Here is a 19967-nt window from a genome sequence, read left to right as displayed (position 1 = left end):
ATGTTCCGTTGTGACAGCTGGCCTGTGATTGACAGGCAGGAAGAACCAATGAAAGGCCTGCCATCCCAGAGGTCTCAATGACCAGCTTTTGTAAATAGCAGAAAGGAGTTGGTAGCAGAAAAAGGCGTATATTGTATTAGAAGAAGAAGAGTTGGCTTTTTATATGCCGACTTTCTCTACCACTTAAGGGAGACTCAAAGCGGCTTACAATCACCTTCCCTTCCTCTCCCCACAACAGAGGTAAGTGGGGCTGAGAGAGTGTGACTGGCCCAAGGCCACCCAGCTGGCTTCATGTGGAGGAGTGGGGAAACCAACCCAGTTCATCACCAGATTAGCCTCCGCCGCTCATGTGGGGGAGTGAGGAATCAAACCCAGTTCTCCAAATCAGAGTGTTAGAAGGTATGCGAGTGAAAAACGTTTTTCTGTTTGATGTGGTTGACATCTGTTGCAGGGATTTGTATATCCATTAAGTTGTACATTGTTGCTGGTGACTTGTTAAAGTGAGAGAAGGGTACTTCTGTGAACAAGGGGCTGTGGCTCAGTGGTAGAGCATCTGCTTGGCATGGAGAAGGTCCCAGGTTCAATCCACCATCTCCAGTTAAAGGGACCAGGCAGCAGAGCAGATGACATGACAGACCTCTGCCTGAGACCCTGGAGAGCTGCTGCCGATCTGAGTAGACAATACTGATTTTGATGGACCAAGGGTCTGATTCAGTATAAGGCAGCTTCATGTGTGTAAGGGTGGACCTTCCACCCATGGCATGAGTGTGTTGTGTTGGAGAGGTTTCAGCCAGGAGCTGTACGGTTTGCCCTAATAAAGGCCTGGAGGATCCTGCTCTCCGGTATCTCTCCTGGAAGCTGAATTCTCGCAAACCGAACTGTCCAGGGCTATTTCATATTGTCAGTTTATGTGACATCCTTTACAGTTGAGATAAAACTGTGGCTATCGTGTGAGTGAATGTGGGAAGTCATTATCGCACATTCATTATCATTCATCATGCCTCTTTTCGGTGTCAGCTCACTTCTTTTTGATGTTAAGAAAAATGATGGATCATGGGAAATCCCTGATAATAGCTCGGAGGCCCATGATAGATGCCCGTTATCATGCAGAAGGAGCATAAATCCTTGAAGTAAGCTGTTCCTCAAGTTTCAAGAAAACAACACTGAATTTCAAGCCAATTAACGGAAGAATCTAATTGCCTATGCATGCTGAATTCCAGTCCAGCTAAATTAAGCCCTTTGTGATCGAACAACTCTGTCTCATCAGCACTTTCCAGGGTCATTCGCCTACGAATGGGAATCATCTGGTTTCTGTATTAAATACAACTGCTTTCCTAGTCAGGATGCTACCATCTTTCTAATTGTCGTTCAGGGAACTGAATAGCCAAGATACCTACACAAAATAAGATAAGAAGAAGAAGAGTTGGTTTTTATATGCTGACTTTCTCTACCACTTAAGGAAGAATCAAACCGGCTTACAGTTGCCTTCCCTTCCACAACAAACACCCTATGAGGTAGGTGGGGCTGAGAGAGTGTGACTAGCCCGAGGTCACCCAGCTGGCTTCATGTGTAGAAGTGGGGAAACCAACCTGGTTCATCAGATTAGTGTCCTCCGCTCATGTGGAGGAATGGGGAATCAAACCCAGTTCTCCAGATCAGACTCCACTGCTCCAAACCATTGCTCTTAACCAATGAACCACCACGCTGACTGTAATGGTTTGTGCACCATTGGTTTCCATATATATATATAACTAAAACTTTCAGTTTTTTCTAAATGCTTCTTCATTTGCAGTTCTACCATATGCAATATCAAAAATATATTTCAGGAAGGAAAGAGGTCAAAGCGATATTAAGGGAATGGCTCCTGAATCTCTGGCGCTTATTCAGTGCTACACGCTAATAGCGTTAAGCTTTACTGTTCAAAAAGCGTCTTCAGTAGGGAACATATCTACCTTAAGAAGGCTTGCATGGCACAGGAATGTCAGTGGTTGGTATTCCATTGGCCATTATGTTTTGGGTTTATAAGGACAGCCTCGATTGTAGGAAATGGGTGGAGCCCATTCAAGACCCAGACATTGGTGCATTTCCACTGCGTTGCCATCACAGCTGGTTGACATCTGGTGCTCTCTCAGAAGAGAATGGGTATTTTAGAAAGACCCAGCTGCAAGGAAATAATGGTGCAGCTCTGGGAATCCATAGCTGCACCGGCCACACCCACAAGAGCGGCAATCCAATGACGAATGGAAGTAGTCAGCAAAAACTTGGGAACTCAGACGTGACCCCATGACCTCACCCTGCTCCCCCCCCCCCAACACTTACAGAACACAACAAAAAAAAGGAAACACAGCACCCTCGGCTAGGGAGAGAACACGAGGACCCTGTAAGGTCCACACTGTTCGAACCTTAGCAGATAGGTCTTCAAATCCCTCCTGGAAGATGTGATCTGCGGTGATTAAGGTTGCCAGGTCCCTCTTCGCCACCAGTGGGAGGTTTTTGGGGTGGAGCCTGAGGAGGGCGGGGTTTGGGGAGGGGAGGGACCTCAATGCCATAGAGTCCAGTTGCCAAAGCGGCCATTTTCTCTGGATGAACTTATCTCTATCGCCTGGAGATCAGTTGTAATAGTAGGAGATCTGCAGCTAGTACCTGGAGGTTATTGCTGTGTTCCGTATGGAAAAATACCGAAATAATGAACAAAATTTACAACTAAACCTTTTCTTTTACTGGATGTTACATATACTTCATACAAACTTACAGTCATATAGCTTATCTCATACACATACATACAGATTTACACATCTGAATACACAGGCATAATATGCCCTTGCAGTTTTTCCAAATCTGGTGTAATTGCCAATTTTTCTATGAGCATTACTTGCCCTTACAATCTATGCTGTGCCATATGCCATGCCATGCCATGCCAACTTTATTTCCCGGGATTGGAAATATTATGCCTGTGTATTCAGATGTGTAAATCTGTATGTATGTGTATGAGATAAGCCATATGACTGTAAGTTTGTATGAAGTATATATAACATCCAGTAAAAGCAAACAAGGTTTAGTTGTAAATTGTGTTCATTATTTCGGTATTTTTCCATACGGAAGACAGCAATAACTATATACCGATTAGCACTGGTTACCAATACTCAGGAAATAGTACCTGGAGGTTGGCAACCCTAGCTGTGATCCAGGGACGTCAGCACAGCCCTGTCAACAGACAGACAAGCCAATCATCAAAAAAATAATCTCCCTGTTCACCTACTGCAAACAAGATGCGAGTTGAACTGCTGGGCATTTTAAGCATCTCTAGTTTGTGTTGCAACTCAGAATACTTCACCTAGTGTGTTCATGCAGATGTATAGAGATAGTGATGAACATAGTTGGAGGAATTTCCCCTATCCTGAATTGTGTTTGTGTTAGGAGCAGCATTAGCAAGCACTCAGAAAAAAGATTGCTTTTTGTTGTGAGTTTGTTATTGGCTCACAGTGAGATTATGCACATGGGAAGGATGTGGTCTTAGTAGATGTTTGTTTTTGCATCAATCATAGACACAAACTGCAGCGCAAAAACGCTAAAAAAATTGATTTTTAAGGCTTCACAAACATCTCTGGAGTCTCAGGAAAAACAGAAACTGTTCAGTCCCTTGTTAAATGTGACCAACCTCTGGGAAGCTTCTTATCTTATGCTAAGGTCTTCTGGGTATTTCCTGTTATCTAGTTCCCTGTAACCGTACCTTTTTTTGTTGTTGTTGCTGTTTTCATGTTGGTGAGCTAAAAAATTGCTCTCAAAACATTAAATACAGTTCCAGGATATTACATAAAGCATCATCAGCCTAATTCTGAATCTGGTCCCTGTGCAGATGAAAAAATCTAGAGAATGGGGCCATATACTGATATGTGAATGGCCAATCTATAGTTAGAAAGCTGGACACTGAGAGGATAGGAAATAAAAGCACACTATTACCTTTCAACCTGATGCATACTTAGAAGTGTCAACCACTGGCTTCTAAAGTACGCTTAGCACAAGGTGTGTTTTGGGTGATGTCTGAATCAGATTCTGTTTCGCTCCTGTGCCACCATTTACCCCTAGCAACCTGAATACCTGAAAAGCCCTCCCTGCAGATTGTCTCCACTTCCCTCAGTGTCTCTCTTTAGTTTAGCACCTCTGGATCTCTTCTGTCTTCCCAGAATACTGGTTATTTAATGGAGAGTTGCAAACAATTGACAGAAAGGTACGCTAAAGAAATGGCTGTTTCTCCTAATTTGCAAATCTAGTCCACTCACTCTCTTTTAGTGTTCTGTTGGTTGGAGAGGTAATTATAGTAATTAAGAAAAATAAAATTTTAACTGTTCTTCAGGGCAAGATTGTTCTCTTTCTCTTTTGTCTGTAAGACATTGCATTCACTGTAGATAATAATGATGGTGCCAGCGTGACTTCTCATAATGTGCAATAAAAACAACCCCAAAACAAAAACCTTCTGCGTTTAGTCTGGAGCCCCCTCCCCTTTTAAAAGAAATAGTCTTGTATATTTATAAATACAGTATAAGTAGTGCCTTTTCTTTGCCATCAAGTCGCGGCTGACTTATGGCAACCCCATAGGGTTTTCAAGGCAAGAGACGTTCAGAGGTGGTTTGCTATTGCCTGCCTTTGTGTAGCAACCCTAGACTTCCTTGATGATCTCCCATTAAGTACTAACTGCTTAGCTTCTGAGATCCGATGAGACCGGGCTACCCCTGGACCATCCAGGTCAGTACAATGTGAGTAAATAGTAAACAGTCATCATCTGCAAAGGCTGGCTGTGTTCTGCTAGGGCAGAGGCCAGTAACACCATAGAGACCAACAAGATTTTCGGGGTATGAGCTTTTGGGAGTCACAGTTCCCTTTGTCAGATACTGTGGTCTTGTTCTGAAGCTGTGTATAGTCTCTTGAGTAGGGTACAGCATTCAGTACCCAAGTATCATCTCCTATTCAGGCCTTCATAGCCTGCAGTTTATGGGCTGTAGGTAGCATGTCTGCCATTTTTTAATTAACTGTATTCATTTTTCTACCCCTAGTTGTATGTGAACATGTGAACACATAAATCTGCCTTTACTGAATCAGATCCTTGGTATCTCTAAGTCTACTGAGACTGACAGCGGCTTTCCAGGGTCAGTGGTCTTTTACATTAACTATTGCCTGGCCCTTTTAACTGGAGATGCCAAGGACTGAATGTGGGACCTTCTGCATGCCAAGCTCTGCTACTAGGGTTGCCAGGTCCCTCTTCGCCACTAGTGAAGTTTTTTGGGGAGGAGCCTAAGGAGGGTGGGGTTTGGGAGGGGGAGGGACTTCAATGCCATAGAGTCCAATTGCCAAAGCAGCTATTTTCTCCAGGTGAACTGATTTCTGTTGGCTGGATATCAGTTGTAATAGTAGGAGATCTCCAGCTAGTACCTGGAAGTTGGCAACCCTATCTACCACTGAGCCACAGCCCCTCCAATTTGCTCATGAAGCTGCCTTATACTGAATCAGACCCTTGGTCCATCGAAGTCACAATTGTCTACGCAGACTGGCAGCTGCTGCCCAGGGTCTTTGTCAGGTTCTCCAGCCAACCTGGGCAATTCCCCAAAAGCCACTCACTCAGACAGCCAAGTCAGAAGCAGGTAAACTTTATTGTAGAAGCATCAGGTACAGCTAAGGTAACTTGCAGGTTTCAAAGCTGCTGATGGCGGGCCAGACCACAGGATAATACTTAAAGCATGGTTACACGATTACATCACAGGTACGAACACTAACAGGCTTGGGAAAGGGATAGATAACAGGAAAGGGATTGATAATAGTGTCTGGTGGAGAGGAGAGCGAAGCAACCCAAAACAGACTACAGCTTGTTAGCCGCTCAAGGCAAAGGCAGAGGGCGGGGGGAAACCGGGAGTGAGAACAGTAGAGCAACAATGTAAACACCCCGCAGGCCCTGACTCATGTCAAGAGCCTGACCGCTTGTACGGGCCAGCTCCAGCACGGCTAGTATGGACAACACAGGTATCAGTGAAGAAGAAACCAAAGACCATCTCTGACAGTCTTGGGCAGAGTACTTTCACATCACCTACAACCAGATTCTTTGAACTGGAGATGTCAAAGATTGACCCGGGGACCTTCTGCATGCCCCTGAGTCACAGCCCCTCCCATGTGTGTTTGTGGAATGAGCTGATAGGGAACCTGAGATTCAGCCGTAAGTCTCCCTTCCAAGATTAGGTCTATTTGAAATGGGAGCCCTCACATTGGGGACTGTTGCATTATTCTTACAGAGGGACGGGTTGTATACCTCGCTACACCACTGGCCTCTGCTGGAATGAGAGAGGCCCCTTCTCTGGGCATCCTTAGATCAACTGCCACTTGGATCCTCTAGTTCCGTCTTTAGCCACCTCCACCTGGCCATTGTCACATTATTAGGCTGCAATCCTAAGAGGGGGAGGCAAAGCTCCTTAGGAGCTGCTCACAGTGTGTGTCCGTTTAACCTAGGATAAGGGACTGCGGTCCAAATTCTGCTCATGACCTGGGTTTGATCCAGCTCAAGATTGACTCAGCCTTCCATCCTTCTGAGGTCGGTAAAATGAGCACCCAGTTTGCTGGGGGTAAAGTGTAGATGGCTGGGGAAGGCACTGGCAAACCACCCCGTAAACACAGTCTGCCTTGTAAATGTTGGGATGTGACGTCACCCCATGGGTCAGTAATGAACTGATGCTTGCACAGGGGCTTTACCTTTTTTAAGGGACACGTATGTAGGGCTGTCGATTCGGTTCGTCCCGAACCAAAAAACAGCCTAATTTCCCCCAATTCGGCGGTTTTCAGTTCAGGACGAACCGAATTCAAAAAAGGCGGGAAAACGACTAGCCGAATTCAGCCAGCCCAGGCAGCGCAGAGCAGTTTAAAGACCCCCTCGCCCCCCTTCCAGGGACTCCCGGGAAACCGGGCGGTGGGTCTTTAAACTACTCCACGCTGCCAGCCCAGGCAGCGCGGAACAGTTTAAAGACCCCTGCCCGCCTTTATTCGGCTGAATTGATTAGGGAATGCTGAATCTCGTGTTGAATTCCCCGGATCTGAATCGGGGGAGTTCGGACTTCGGCATTTCCTGGATTAAAACGGGCCGGATTTTGCCAGATCCGAATTGTACCCAAAAAAATTTTCTACAGCCCTACACTTATGCCGTCATGTGTGGCATCCACACCAGCACTGGGATGCGATGCAGTGGCTTGGGGCTTGGGCACCGGCGCTGCCTCCTGACAGCGTTCCAGCGGTGCAAGTCCCCACGCCGGTGCCCTGGGAGGCATTCCTGGGGCGTCTCTGGGGGCAGAGCTGTCTTTAGGCAGCATCCTAACCCCTTCTTTCCCGGGAACGCCCCTTCTCGCAGCGGCGTGGCTATGCTACCTTTTTTGGTGGTGTAGCCCCACTGATTTCAGTGGGCCCGTTTTCGGTTTTAAAAATTTGTGCTTTTAGTTTATTTTCCTTTTTACGACCAGGAAGCCCCTGAGGAGGCAGCGTGGCTGAGCCGGATCTATCTTCTCTTCCGGATTGGGCTGCCCATGTACTTGAATATGCTTCTTTTCCTCTCGTCTTCCCTCGTAACTCTTAATCTTTCTGTATCGTGTCTATTAAACTGTAATCTGTTTTGGTAGGGGCTTTGCTCTGTGTTTCTTAGTACAGCACATAAATAAAAATAATAAAATTGTGCATGTGGAGACAAGTCTTTATAAATATAAATCCATAAATTGTCCAAGCCCCCACATAAGAAACGGAAAGGTAGTACACTGTAGATGCAAAAAAATGTAAAACACTCTTAAAATAAAATAAAAGAAGAACATTGGCGTTTAAAATCACCATAAATAAAGATGCCACAGGAGATACAGACAAGCAGTTTCTGAAAACATATCTACTGAATCTTACAATCCCCCTAATCTTGGTGTGAACTCTCAAGAGGATTACTTCTCTGGACACCTTTCTTTGGTGCTTGTGGTTTTTCTAAAGTACCCTTAAATTGCCCTCCGACAGTGCTATTAGACCAGAGGTTCCCAAACTGTGCTCCAAGGAGCACTTGGTGCTCCGTGAAACATCTCCTAGTGCTCCATGAAGAGATTGGAAAAAATATATACTACTGTCATTCGGTTTCATTTATTGGTGCTAGGTGAAAATTAGTGCTCCATACAAGTCCGTTTTTATAAGAGAATTTCTAAACGAGTTGGTCTTCCGAAGTCCAAACATTGGAATCTCAGAGCACCCCGGGATATGCTGCAAAAGGTGCCAATGATGCTGAATTGGTTTTTTAATGTCATAAGTGAGATGATTGAATTGTAAAGAGGCAAACACTCAGTCGGTGGGAGTCTCCTTAGTTCAAGAGTTAGACAACAAGGAGCCTCTGTCTCTTTCAGATGCTCTCACTACAGCCTAAAAAAAATCTACAGTAAAAAAGAAATGTTTTATTTGGCAGACATCAGACACCTTCTGTTGGTTCCCCCATACTCGATAGAATAGACTTTTCATTCTCTTGAGCTTCAAAAGTTGTGTTCCAAATTGGATATGACGTCAACTTAAACAAGGAGTAATAACAGCCATATCTCTCTGGCCTTCTGAATCTGGAGAACATCTGTTTAGGGTGAGGATAATTGATTGGCTAAGTGGGAAGATGGGTCTTTTTAATACACAACGTGGGGGCAGAGAGACAAAACTGAATTCAGAGAAATGAAGAGGAGGTAGGCTGCCTCTGGTAAACTTTGACACTAAATAACCACTGAATATAGAGGCAAGAGGGAGCTTCCACACATAGCAATTACAAACAGCAGAACATAATAAGACTAATCCTGTGTGTGTGTGTGTGTGTGTGTGTGTGTGTGTGTAAACAGCATATTTGCTAGAGAATTCCTCCAAAACTTCAGTTTTCATGTTTATACAATTTTCTTAACAATGCAGTCCTAAGTACTTTACACCCTTATAAGCACACTGATTTCAATGTACTTAGAAAAGTATAAATTAGGGTTGCCAGGTCCCTCTTCGCCACAGGCAGGAGCTTTTGGGGCATTGAAGTCCCTCCCCTCCCCAAACTCGCCTTTTTCAGGCTCTGCCCCAAAAACCTCCCACCAGTTGTGAAGAGGGACCTGGCAACCCTACTTCTGATCCAGTAAACGATGCCTCGTGGCCCAGCTGGGCAGGGCTAATGCTGAAGGTTTGGGCATTACCTGAATCATGAAGGAGTTTCCCCATGATCTGTGCCTTCTTTTTGCCATTTCCCCAACGTTGTTGTTGTTGTTGTTTTGCTGTACCACCACAGATCTTTCTGCAAGCTTTAAGAAAAAGGGTAGTTTCTGTTGCTCTAAAGCCACTTAATGCCACCCCATCCCAGTTCTTTGGTGTGCAGCCATTTTCTCCAGGGGAACTGATCTCTGTCGCCAGGAGATCAGTTGTAATAGTGGGATATCTCCAGCTACCACCTGGAGGCTGGCAACCCTAATGGTTGGGCCACCCTGCTGAAGGGGAGGAACTTGAAGAATATTTTCTTGATCACAAATTTCCAAAATTCCTTGCGTCAGAGGTTTAGCATTTGCCGGTTCCAAGAACTAGACACCAGCAAATGTATCTCAAGATGGATGCAGTTCTGCTTCATAGCTTTCACAGCCAGTATTCAATTGACTTATTACCTTTTCCGTAGCTATTTGATGTACTTCGGTGTTCATGTCTAAATGAACTTTAGATAGATTTCTTTTATCCTGATCAGGTAGAATTAAGGACTCTTTTCTTACTAAGGAATCAGCAACTGATGTACATCTTGTAGATTCTAAAGGAGACAGAGAGTCAAAGGAGACTGAAGAGCAGCAAGATGCATTATGGTCTTTGGTAGGGCCACCCGTTGCTACTACATATATGATACACCCTGGGTATTGCTATTGAGGCCTAGTTCTTGCTGAGGAGACAGACCTGTGTCTGGCCTACAATGCACCAGAATGCCAGTGGCAACTCGTGTGACCGAACATCCCTCCAGATACAAAAACTCCAGCACGTAGAAAACTAGCTCATAAGGGAGAAGACCAGGCTACAACCTTGACAGGGTAGTTTTCCTTGTAGTGAGATGTTCTTTCCCTTTATAAAGGAGCACCAAATAGGCTTGCCAATTGCCTGGTATTGGTCGGCCATAGGATTGCCAGCTCCAGGTTGGGATATACCTGGAGATTTTTGGGGTAGAGCCTGAGGAGGGTGGGGTTTGGGGAGGAGAGGGACCTCAATGCCATAGACACCAATGGCCAAAGCGACCATTTTCTCCAGGTGAGCTGATCTCTATCGGCTGGAGATGATCAGTTGTAATAGTGGGAGATCTCCAGCTACTACCTGGAGGTTGGCAACTCTAGTTGGCCAGTGGAAGAGGGTCAGTTAGCAGAAGAGGGCTAGCTGAAGCTGGGGAGTGATTGAGAACCTGGGAGTGACATGGACACTCACACTCTCCATAGAGTTTTTCAGAGGAGATTGCTAGAGTGTCCCCATCACTTCCAGGTTGCATTGCCCCAGCCCCAGAAAGCTCCTGCCAGTTGCCAGGGGGACCTGTCAACACTAGCACCAAATCATGCAAGCCCTCATCTCCATTTTGATGCGGTACAGCTAGATACATGTCTACCACCTCATCGAGAACTGAGCTTGTTTTACTGTGAAGTAGAATGAAAATAGGCACTGTGGCTTTCAGTGTATCGATCAGGAAAATACTGCAAAGGTTGCATTGATTGTAGATCTGTTTGTTTGCTTTTTAATGGACTGGTGGCATCCAAGAATCTACACAAATTTACACAGCTCACGGAAAAGAAACTGTAATACGAAGAGTGTAAAACGGGTGCTCTCCTATTTTATTAAGCTCATTTTGAAAGGGTTTGTTTGCATTTCATATTGTGTACTTTTAACAGAGCAGCAGATTTCCAATTAGTGGGGCAAGCTGGATATGTGGGTAGTAGGATTGCCAACCACCAGGTACTAACTGGAGATCTCCTGCTATTACAATTGATCTCCAGCTGATAGAGATCAGTTCCCACAGAGAAAAATGGCCACTTTGGCAGTTGGACTCTATGGCATTGAGGTCCCTCCCCTCCCCAAACCCCGCCCTCCTCAGGCTCCGCCACAAAAAACTGGTGGCAAAGAGGGACCTGGCAACCCTAGCGAATAGGGTTGCCAGCTCCCGGTTGGGAAATACATGTAGATTTTGGGGGAGGAACCTGAGGAAGGCGGGGTTTGGGGAGGGGAGGGACTTCAACGGGGTACAATGCCATAGAGTCCACCTTCCAAAGCGGCCATTTTCTCTAGGGAAACCGATGCCTGTCACCTGGAGATCAATTGGAGATCAATCGAGTCTGCCAACTCTATCTGTGCAGGGGCAGGGGGGAAGCCCGAGCAACCAAGACAGGAAAGAAAGCGCCTGAAGACCCCATCCAAATCCCCACAAACTCCCTTCTCTGCCAGCAAGCAAGCTGCTGACGAAGGAGTGGTGGAGGGAAGAGCCACAGCATTTAAGCACAAGTTAGCGACTGAAGGAGACATAACCGAAATACCCACAAGTTCCCCATTCTTTCTTGCCTGCACAGCAGTGTCAGAGTGCATCAAAAAGAAGACACGGATGCGATGGGGGGAAGTTCATGCCACAAAACAGCCGAGCTTAATGCCCTCTGGATATTCGAAAGGTGTCCTGAATGATGTTTCCAATCAGAGAAACGTGTGAAAGACTACGGAATATTTGTGTGTGTCTCCCCCCCCTTTGTATGCAGGCCATGTTTATTGCTTAAATCACAAGATAAAAAGACTTGGCATTTATAAAAACAGGACTAGGAATTGCTGAAGAATAATGAAAAGTTCTATTGTACCCATGGCTCTTTGTATGACTTATCATTTCCATATCTAAGCGTGTATTTTGAACAATAGTCTTAGGAAGGTAGCAAGCTTAAGAATGTAAAGTAATGTTCAAGCTTAGAGACACATTTTCAGTGTGACACAATACCCTGGATGTTACTGTGACCGAACGTTACAGAGGTTTCTCTGGCTGCATTCAGACATTAACCGCACACCACGACTCAGCATTTCGAGAAAAAGACTTCGAATACCTTGGGCTCTGCCGTTCCCTCACCCATTCCTTCTTGCACGCAACCCAGATGAAAACATTTCAGGTTCACAACGAATGATCATATGAACACATGAACACATGAAGCTGCCTTATACTGAATCAGACCCTTAGGTCCATTAAAGTCAGTGCTGTCTATTCAGACCGGCAGCGGCTCTCCAGGGTCTCAGGCAGAAAAGGGTCTTTCACATCACCTACTTGCCGAGTCCCTTTAACTGGAGATGCCAGGGATTGAACCTGGGAGCTTCTGCATGCCAAGCAGAGGCTCTCCCACTAAACTACGGCCCCTCCCCTGCTAATGATAGTTCACTGGTACAGATCTTTTATATCAGAACAACAAATGCTTCTCGCCATTTTCCAGGAATTTTACCAGTTGAGTCTATCACAATAAACAGATGTTGTAAAATTGGAGCCCACAATTCACAGTATGTTTTTTAAAGTTCTGGAGGCATCCAATCAGGGCCCAGAGTCTTACTAGACTGCTTCAACTGGTGACTATTTGGAAAAAAACATCCAGATGTAAAGCAAAGGATGGAAGTGTAGAGGGATCTTTTTTCATTTAAAAGTGTGGTGACATAGTTTTCCCAGAGTTGCATTGAAATATGTGGAGTTTTTTCATTAGTAAGTGACCTGTTGTTTGTGTTTATCACTTGGCAAAAGGTTTTGAACCATAATACAGGTTTTCTCTGCCACCACTAGGAGATGCCTATTAATTACAGGTTTTATATCGCTATTGGGCCAGTTCTGCTTTTGGACTGACTGTAGGGTTGCCAACCTCGAGGTACTAGCTGAAGATCTGCTATTATAACTGATCTCCAGAGATCAGTTCTCCTGGAGAAAATGGTGGCTTTGGCAATTGGATACTCTGGCATTGAAGTCCCTCCCCTCCCCAAACCCCGCCCTCCTCAGGCTCCGTCCCAAAAACCTCCCGCCGGTGATGAAGAGGGACCTGGCAACCCTAACTGACTGTAGGTTTGGGCTAGTCATATTACTGGATAGACGGCTCCCAATCTGCCTGTATGCCTCTCTATTTCCATTCAAAGCCTTAAGGCAGAATTGTGACTATAGCACCCAGCAAGTGGGAGAGCTTTCTCTGAGATTTCTCTTCCTCACCTCAGACTTTATAAAGTTTATTGACTAAGCATACTTACTGGGAGCATATTTGGTAAAGCTCTACAGACAGGTGGAGTAAAACAGAAAATACTGTCAAATAAAAGGAAAATAGAGTTGCGAGAGCCTCTGGCCCTGTGGGAGACGGTTCAAAACATTTCCTTCTTTATCCCAGCATCTGGGCAGGATAAACAACAACTTCACGAAGATCTGACAAAGGGAGTTTCCCCGGCAAGGAAAGGCACCATTTGATGATGGGTTTTTTTTGGGGGGGGGTTTGGGAATGGTTTGTGGTTTTTGCTGAGAAATCCCAGGGGAGAAACGTGAAGCCTAGTTTGAAAGTTTTTTGGGGAAGCACAAGCATTGACAAGAGAGCATAATGAAGGAACCGTCCCTGCTTTGGGGCTCTAATTGGGTTACTAAGGATATTAACAGTGCAATCCTATGCAATGTTACTCCTGCCAAAGTCCATTGATATCACTGGGCTTAACCTTGAGTAAGTCTGCATAGGACTGCAGTGTAATTAATTTGGTTTAAGCATAATATAATATAGATAAGCTTATGGTACACAATTTAGACTAAGACAGATTTGCTTAGACGATCTAAATTAAATTAAACATATCATGGCTTGGAAGAAGAGTGGTACTTAAGATTAAAAGCTTGCCAAGATGTTGATATTTGTTCTCTGCCGTGCCGCTTTCAATTACTTTGCGTGTATTAGCTATAATTCAGAGGATATTTAATAGATTCATTTGGGGGCAAAAAAGATCTAGAATTAGAAAGGGAGAAAAAAAAACCTTATTCGTCCTCGCCAACATAACGGATCTTTCAGCCCATTCCTGAAAGGAATGGCCACACCGGGCGTTGGAGGCAAACTAGCGCCATTGCCTCCTAAAGAAGTTTCAGCACAGCCAAAACCTCTCCTTGGCACCAAAAACCCGTGCAACCCTATCGCGTTCCCGAGCCGAAAGGGCTCAGGAGGCCACCCCAGCCGGTGCCGTCACGCCCCAGGAACGCCTCCCGGGGCACCGTTACGCCGCCAGAGTGCCCCCCGGCTCACTGCCGCAGCCTGTGCCGGTGGCCAGAGGCCAGCGGGAGGAGTCGGCGGCCGCATTGATGACCATTGTTTCACTGCTGTGTGGTGATTCTCTGACAGCGGAGCCTCACACTTTCCAGCGGCCATGCTGTGGCTCTTTGGGCCAGCACTGGGGGTTTAGTGCTCAGTGTATCTAATGTGGTTCAACATTAGCATGTGCTGAAGGGCCGGGCTGATTTCAGAGACGAGTCTAATTCTGTTGGAGTTGCTCTATTTGCTGAATAATGCATCAAATTAAACCATTGCTATGGCAGATTGAGCCACTTTAGGCTGATTGTGGAGGGATGGCGGTTGGTTTATCTTAGATCTTTAATGTATGTTTAGCGACGTGAGTGATGCCCTTAGACCAAATTACTTAATAACAAAAGAGGCAATGCTAAGAGTTTATATTTTAATCATGGAGCAGTCTTTTTTTTCTTTTTTTAAAAAGCTGCATGCTTTTGTTTTTTTTAATGATGACAGTAAGGAGAGTCAGCGTGGTGTAGTGGTTAAGAGCAGTGGTTTGGAGCGGTTTGGAGTCTTTAATCTGGAGAACTGGGTTTGATTCCCCACTCCTCCACATGAGCGGCGGATGCTAATCTGGTGAACCAACTTGGTTTCCCCACTCCTACAAAAGAAGCCAGCTGGGTGGCCTTGGGCTAGTCACAGCTCTTAGAGCTCTATCAGCCCCACCTACCTCACAGGGTGTCTGTTGTGGGGAGGGGAAGGGAAGGTGATTGTAAACTGGTTTGATTCTTCCTTAAGTGGTAGAGAAAGTCGGCATATAAAAACCAACTCTTCTTCTTCTGTTGTGTCAGGCATGTGTTGTGGGTAACAGGTTGGGTGAGACTCAAGGAGACCCTATTCTGCTTTGGAGGGTGGACTCTGTGGCACTTTACCCCGCTGAGGACCCTCCCCTTCCCAAATCTTGCTCCCCTCAGTCTCCACTCCCAAATCCCCAGGAATTTCCCAACCCAGACACATGCCTTGCTAAAATCAGGATCATAAAATGAATGTCAGAGAAGGACTGTAGCCCATGTGAATTTTTAAGCTCATCTGTGGGATGGAGAGAAGTCTGAATTTTCTCCTTGCTTCTTCCTGCCAAGTTGCTCTCCTCCTCCTCCTCCCAGTTTCCGTTTTTTAAAAATTGTTAACGTTATCTCTTGCTTTCAGTGTCATTGTAAATTAAAATTAGTTGTTAACTTTATGATGATGAGGTCATTATGATGCAGCTCTATTGTATATTGATTACATTTGAGCTTCATTTGCTTAATGTGTCGCAAGGTTTATTAGGTCTTTTCAAACATTCTTCACAATAGAAGGGAGGTGGGAGAGAGGAAACCGTCTGGCAGCAGATGCTCAGCCTAATTTGGAGCAGTTCGCTGGCGTGGACAGAGCGATGGGCCATTTATACTTCCTGAGGACCTGTCCTGGGAGCGGGAAGAGGAGGTGATGGATGGAAACAAGTGAAAGACCCAAACAAATGGGTAGGAGGGGGAGCCCCTAATGAAGCGGAAAGGAGTCCAAAGCCAGCTTGCCAACTCTGGGAAATTCAAAAGAGGATATTTAGGCTTCTCTCCCAGTTCTGAAGTCATCTTCTTCTCCGTACCCACCCCCAACTTATACTGAAAGTAAAAGTATGAAAAACAGCATTTTATTGGGAAGCTCCAAGAAGTCTCTTTTCTGGGGAAGTGTCTCTGTTTCCCGTGAAAGGCTTCAGAGAAGTTCCGTCAAGAAGTTATGGATCAGAATACTAACGGCAGTCTTTCGTTTACCAGAACTTGGCCACAAACCGTGGGATGCAGGATCAAAAGGTTCCTTCACTGTGCATATCAATATTTATATGTTGTTGTAGTTGTTATTACATTTTTAACAATACATCTGACAACAGGGTGTTTTTAAGTCCATGCTTCTCTGTTGTGGATTCCACACATGCACACTTCTAGGTGGTATCGGGTGCCAGCAGGGTGCATAAGTGTGTAGAAAGACAGTTGGTTTCTAGATTGGGTCCAATATTCAACAAAACAGTGCTTTTTAACGCAACGATGGAATTATGAGAAATTGGGGGGAAATTAGGTTAGGGTTTGATGTTAGCTTTATTTATTTATTTTGTGGTGATAACAAACATACGCAACCCTACATTTATTTATATACTACAGCAATTTTTTCATAGCTTTAATAAAATTATGGGAAACAGAAGAGTTTGTGATTAGGCTTTGTGATAGCAATCATTAGAATACCTAGTCCTCAAAATGAGTCTGCCTCCTAAATCTTTGGGCTGGCTCTGAGAGGCAAAGATAATTTGTCAAGGCCTGCAGTAAATCCAGAAGGGACCTCCAATTCAGTCCAGTGTTAAGGGGTCATCTCCTGCTATAGGTCAAAGATAGCCTTTGAAGCAGATATTCCTGCCAGACAAGTATGTAGGGCAAATAAATTTTAAGATGAACATAGAACCAAACAACATAGGCCTATTATTCATGTTCAGATATTGGAGATGATATTCTAAATAAATTTGCCAGTCTTTAGTTGAATCTGGATTTCAATGTCCAATGAGACATCGATCTTATTAATGCGTAACTTTGAGGCCGCAGTTTAAGCTCGCCGTCTGTTTATGAAACAACAACAAAAACCGAGAATGGTTCCTAATCACTTTGTAAATCCCATCTTCCCTTCAATGCAGAATTACTCACAGATGTTGTGTGCGTTGCAAGCAGATCCAGCGGCATGCAGGGCGATCAAGGGCTGTGCCCCTAATCGAAATCTCTTGTTGTCTATGCTTATCTGGATAATGGTTATTGTGCCAGTTAAGCCCCCTTTCTGTGGAAAAGCCAAGCTCCTTAAGCCAGAGGTTTCCTGGAAGTGAATGTCAATACCTGTATCTTATTAATACAGTCAGAGGCAGAAGAACAGGGGATTGCTATGATATACCACAGTTTCATTAGAGGCTTCTCCTTTCTGAAAGGTATAATGGAAATGTTGGGATTTGTGGGGGAGACAAGTGAGGGGTTGTGTTTGTGGGCACCTCAGTCAGGCCACATTGGTCTTCTCACCAAGCTTTAATACATGAGCACTGATGCTGACTTGTGGCATCTTCTGTCAGGAGGGTTGCCACGTCCTTCTTCGCCACCAGCGGGAGGTTTTTGGGGCGGAGCCTGAGCAGGGTGTGGTTTGGGGAGGGATAGGGTTGCCACGTCCCTCTTCACAACCGGCAGGAGGTTTTTGGGGCTGAGCCTGAGGAGGGTGGAGTTTCGGGAGGGGAGGGACTTCAATGCCATAGAGTCCAATGGCCAAAGTGGCCATTTTCTCCAGGAGAACTGATCTCTATCAGCTGGAGATCAGTTGTGATAACAGGAGATCTCCAGCTAGTACCTGGAGGTTGGCAGCCCTTTCTGTCAACATGTCCTGCTTGTGCATAGGAACTCTGCATATCATTCCTGAACAACAGACCCCACCTCCCCATTCAACAAGGTGCATTTGTAGCATGGGGGTGGGGGTGGGGTTTAGAGGTAAACATTTTAGAAGTATGACCGGGCAGGTAGTGCAAATGTGGTGAACCTGATCAAATCTTGCTCTGCACATTCATTTCCTATGGCCCACCTGGGTAATGTGTTTAAATGATGGTCTGAAAGGTACCAGCTGGATATTTGGAAAACATTTTTACAGGTAGAGTTGTTCAGCAGTGGAATGGGCTGCCTAGGGAGGTGGTAAACTCCCCCTCACTGGCAGTCTTTAAGCAGAGGCTGGACAAACACATGTCAGGGATGCTCCAGGCTGATCCTTCATTGGGCAGGGGGTGGACTAGATGGCCTGTATGGCCCCTTCCACCTGGAGGTTGGCAATCCTACTGAACCACGCCCTCCCCAGGCTCCATCCCCAAATCTCCAGGAACTCCAGGGTTGGCAACCCTAAGTGCTTGAGAGGCCAAGCACTGACACGGCTTCCAAATCTCTGACCATATTTCAAAAGGGAGTTTATTACTCAGGGACTTTCCCCCATCATGTTAGTTCAAACAAGATCTGTCATCATATCCATATACACTTCATTCAGAAGGCTTGTGGGTTGCCAGCTCCAGGTTGGGAAATACCTGGAGATTTTGGGGCAGAGCCTGAGGAGGGCGGGGCTTGGGGAGGGGAGGGACTTCAATGCCCTAGAGCCCACCTTCCAAAGGGGCCATTTTCTCCAGGTGAAGTGATCTCTGTCACCTGAAGATCTGTTGTAAGAGCAGGAGATCTCCAGCTAGTACCTGGAGGTTGGCAATCCTAGGGCTAGGAAGACATCAGAGACCAACTTTTTTTTCCCCAGAGGGATTTGAGCAACCAATCCAAATCTTTTATTATAGGGTTCTGATACAGAGAGATTTTGGGAGTGTACTGTTTAATTATAAGGGTACCGTTGTATTTTCCTTAAAGAAAAGAAACCAGGGTTTCTGAAAAGCAGTTTCCCTCTTCCAAAATCAAGTTGAACTGTGGAGGGACAGATTATTGTGTTTGTTGACTGAAAAATGCTGCCTTGGAAATAATCTAGGGCTAATCTAGATAATTTAACCAAGGTCCTAGTAGATGGTTTCAGATTCCATATGCTGTTTTCCTCTTCCGATTTCAGAGTATTACTTATCCCTGCTGCGATTGCTTAATTTTGCCACTGTTTCTGAAATTATCAAAAAAATTACGATCTCTCATTGATGTGTATGTTTCTCCCCCCCCCCCCCGTCTTTGATACAGAAATCTTAAGGGGAGGAGCATACGTTGGTCAGAACAGGGTCCTTTGCTATGCGGATACGATCCATTGGGAAGACATTGTCCGTAATCCTTCAGCTTCCAACTTCTCTGTGGTTCCGAAAAACAGCAGTACAGATTGTAAGTATTAGCTTGTTTACTCCCTGTTCAAGTCCCGTGGAAACATCTGTGCTAATGTCATGCTGTATTAAGTTCCAATACCATCGAACTGTTCCAAATACCTCTGTCAGCATTGATTTTTTTAAAAAAAAATTGTTTTATTGACATTAGTTATCTGCTGCCTTTCAAACACATTTTCCAAGGGGGTGGTGTGGTGCAAGGAAGGGAGCGCTCTTGGGAGGAAGCCCCCCCCCCTTGTCCCACAGAGGCCTCACCTGCACAGGTGGGAGAACTGGCTGCAGGTCTGCCCTTCCTGCTTGCACGTGCCAGCTCAGCTTCAGCCTCAAGTGCAACTTGCTTCTGCACAAGTGTTTGGGCTTACCAGCAACAAAGAGAGGCCTAGTCCAGCTGATAGAGATCAGTTCATAGGGTTGCCAGGTCCCCCCTTGGCTCTGGCAGGAGGTTTCAGGGGCGGAGTTGAGGCAGGGATTGCATGTGTCCATCCACGACAACACAATTGTGTCACTTCCGGTTTACACCCAGAAGTGCCGCATCACAACGGGCCTATTGCCAATGCCATAAAGTTACGATTGCCAACCTCCAGGTAGTGGCTGGAGATCTCCTGCTATTACAACTGATCTCCAGCCGATAGAGATCAAATCACCTGGAGAAAACGGCCGCTTTGGCAATTGGCTTCTATGGCATTGACATCCCTCCCTCCCCAAACCCCGCCTTCCTCAAGCCCCACCCCAAAAACCTCCTGCTGGTTGCCAAAAGAGACCTGGCAACCCTACATAGAGTCCAATTGCCACAGCGGCCATATTCTCCAGGGGAACTT

General features: G+C 45.5%; 1 protein-coding gene across 1 annotated transcript in view; it reads left to right on the top strand.

Moving 5' to 3' along the window:
• The window catches only part of ERBB4 (erb-b2 receptor tyrosine kinase 4), a 428412-nt gene that overhangs the window by 157004 nt on the left and 251441 nt on the right, over nucleotides 1-19967 (top strand). The window contains exon 4 of the mRNA XM_056861238.1: nucleotides 19016-19150. Within this exon, the coding sequence (XP_056717216.1) occupies nucleotides 19016-19150 (135 nt within the window). The remainder of the gene's footprint in view (nucleotides 1-19015; nucleotides 19151-19967) is intronic.

Source organism: Euleptes europaea, chromosome 15 (assembly GCF_029931775.1).
Source record: "Euleptes europaea isolate rEulEur1 chromosome 15, rEulEur1.hap1, whole genome shotgun sequence".
Taxonomy (NCBI): Eukaryota; Metazoa; Chordata; class Lepidosauria; order Squamata; family Sphaerodactylidae; genus Euleptes; species Euleptes europaea.
This window is presented reverse-complemented; position numbering and strand designations above follow the sequence as displayed.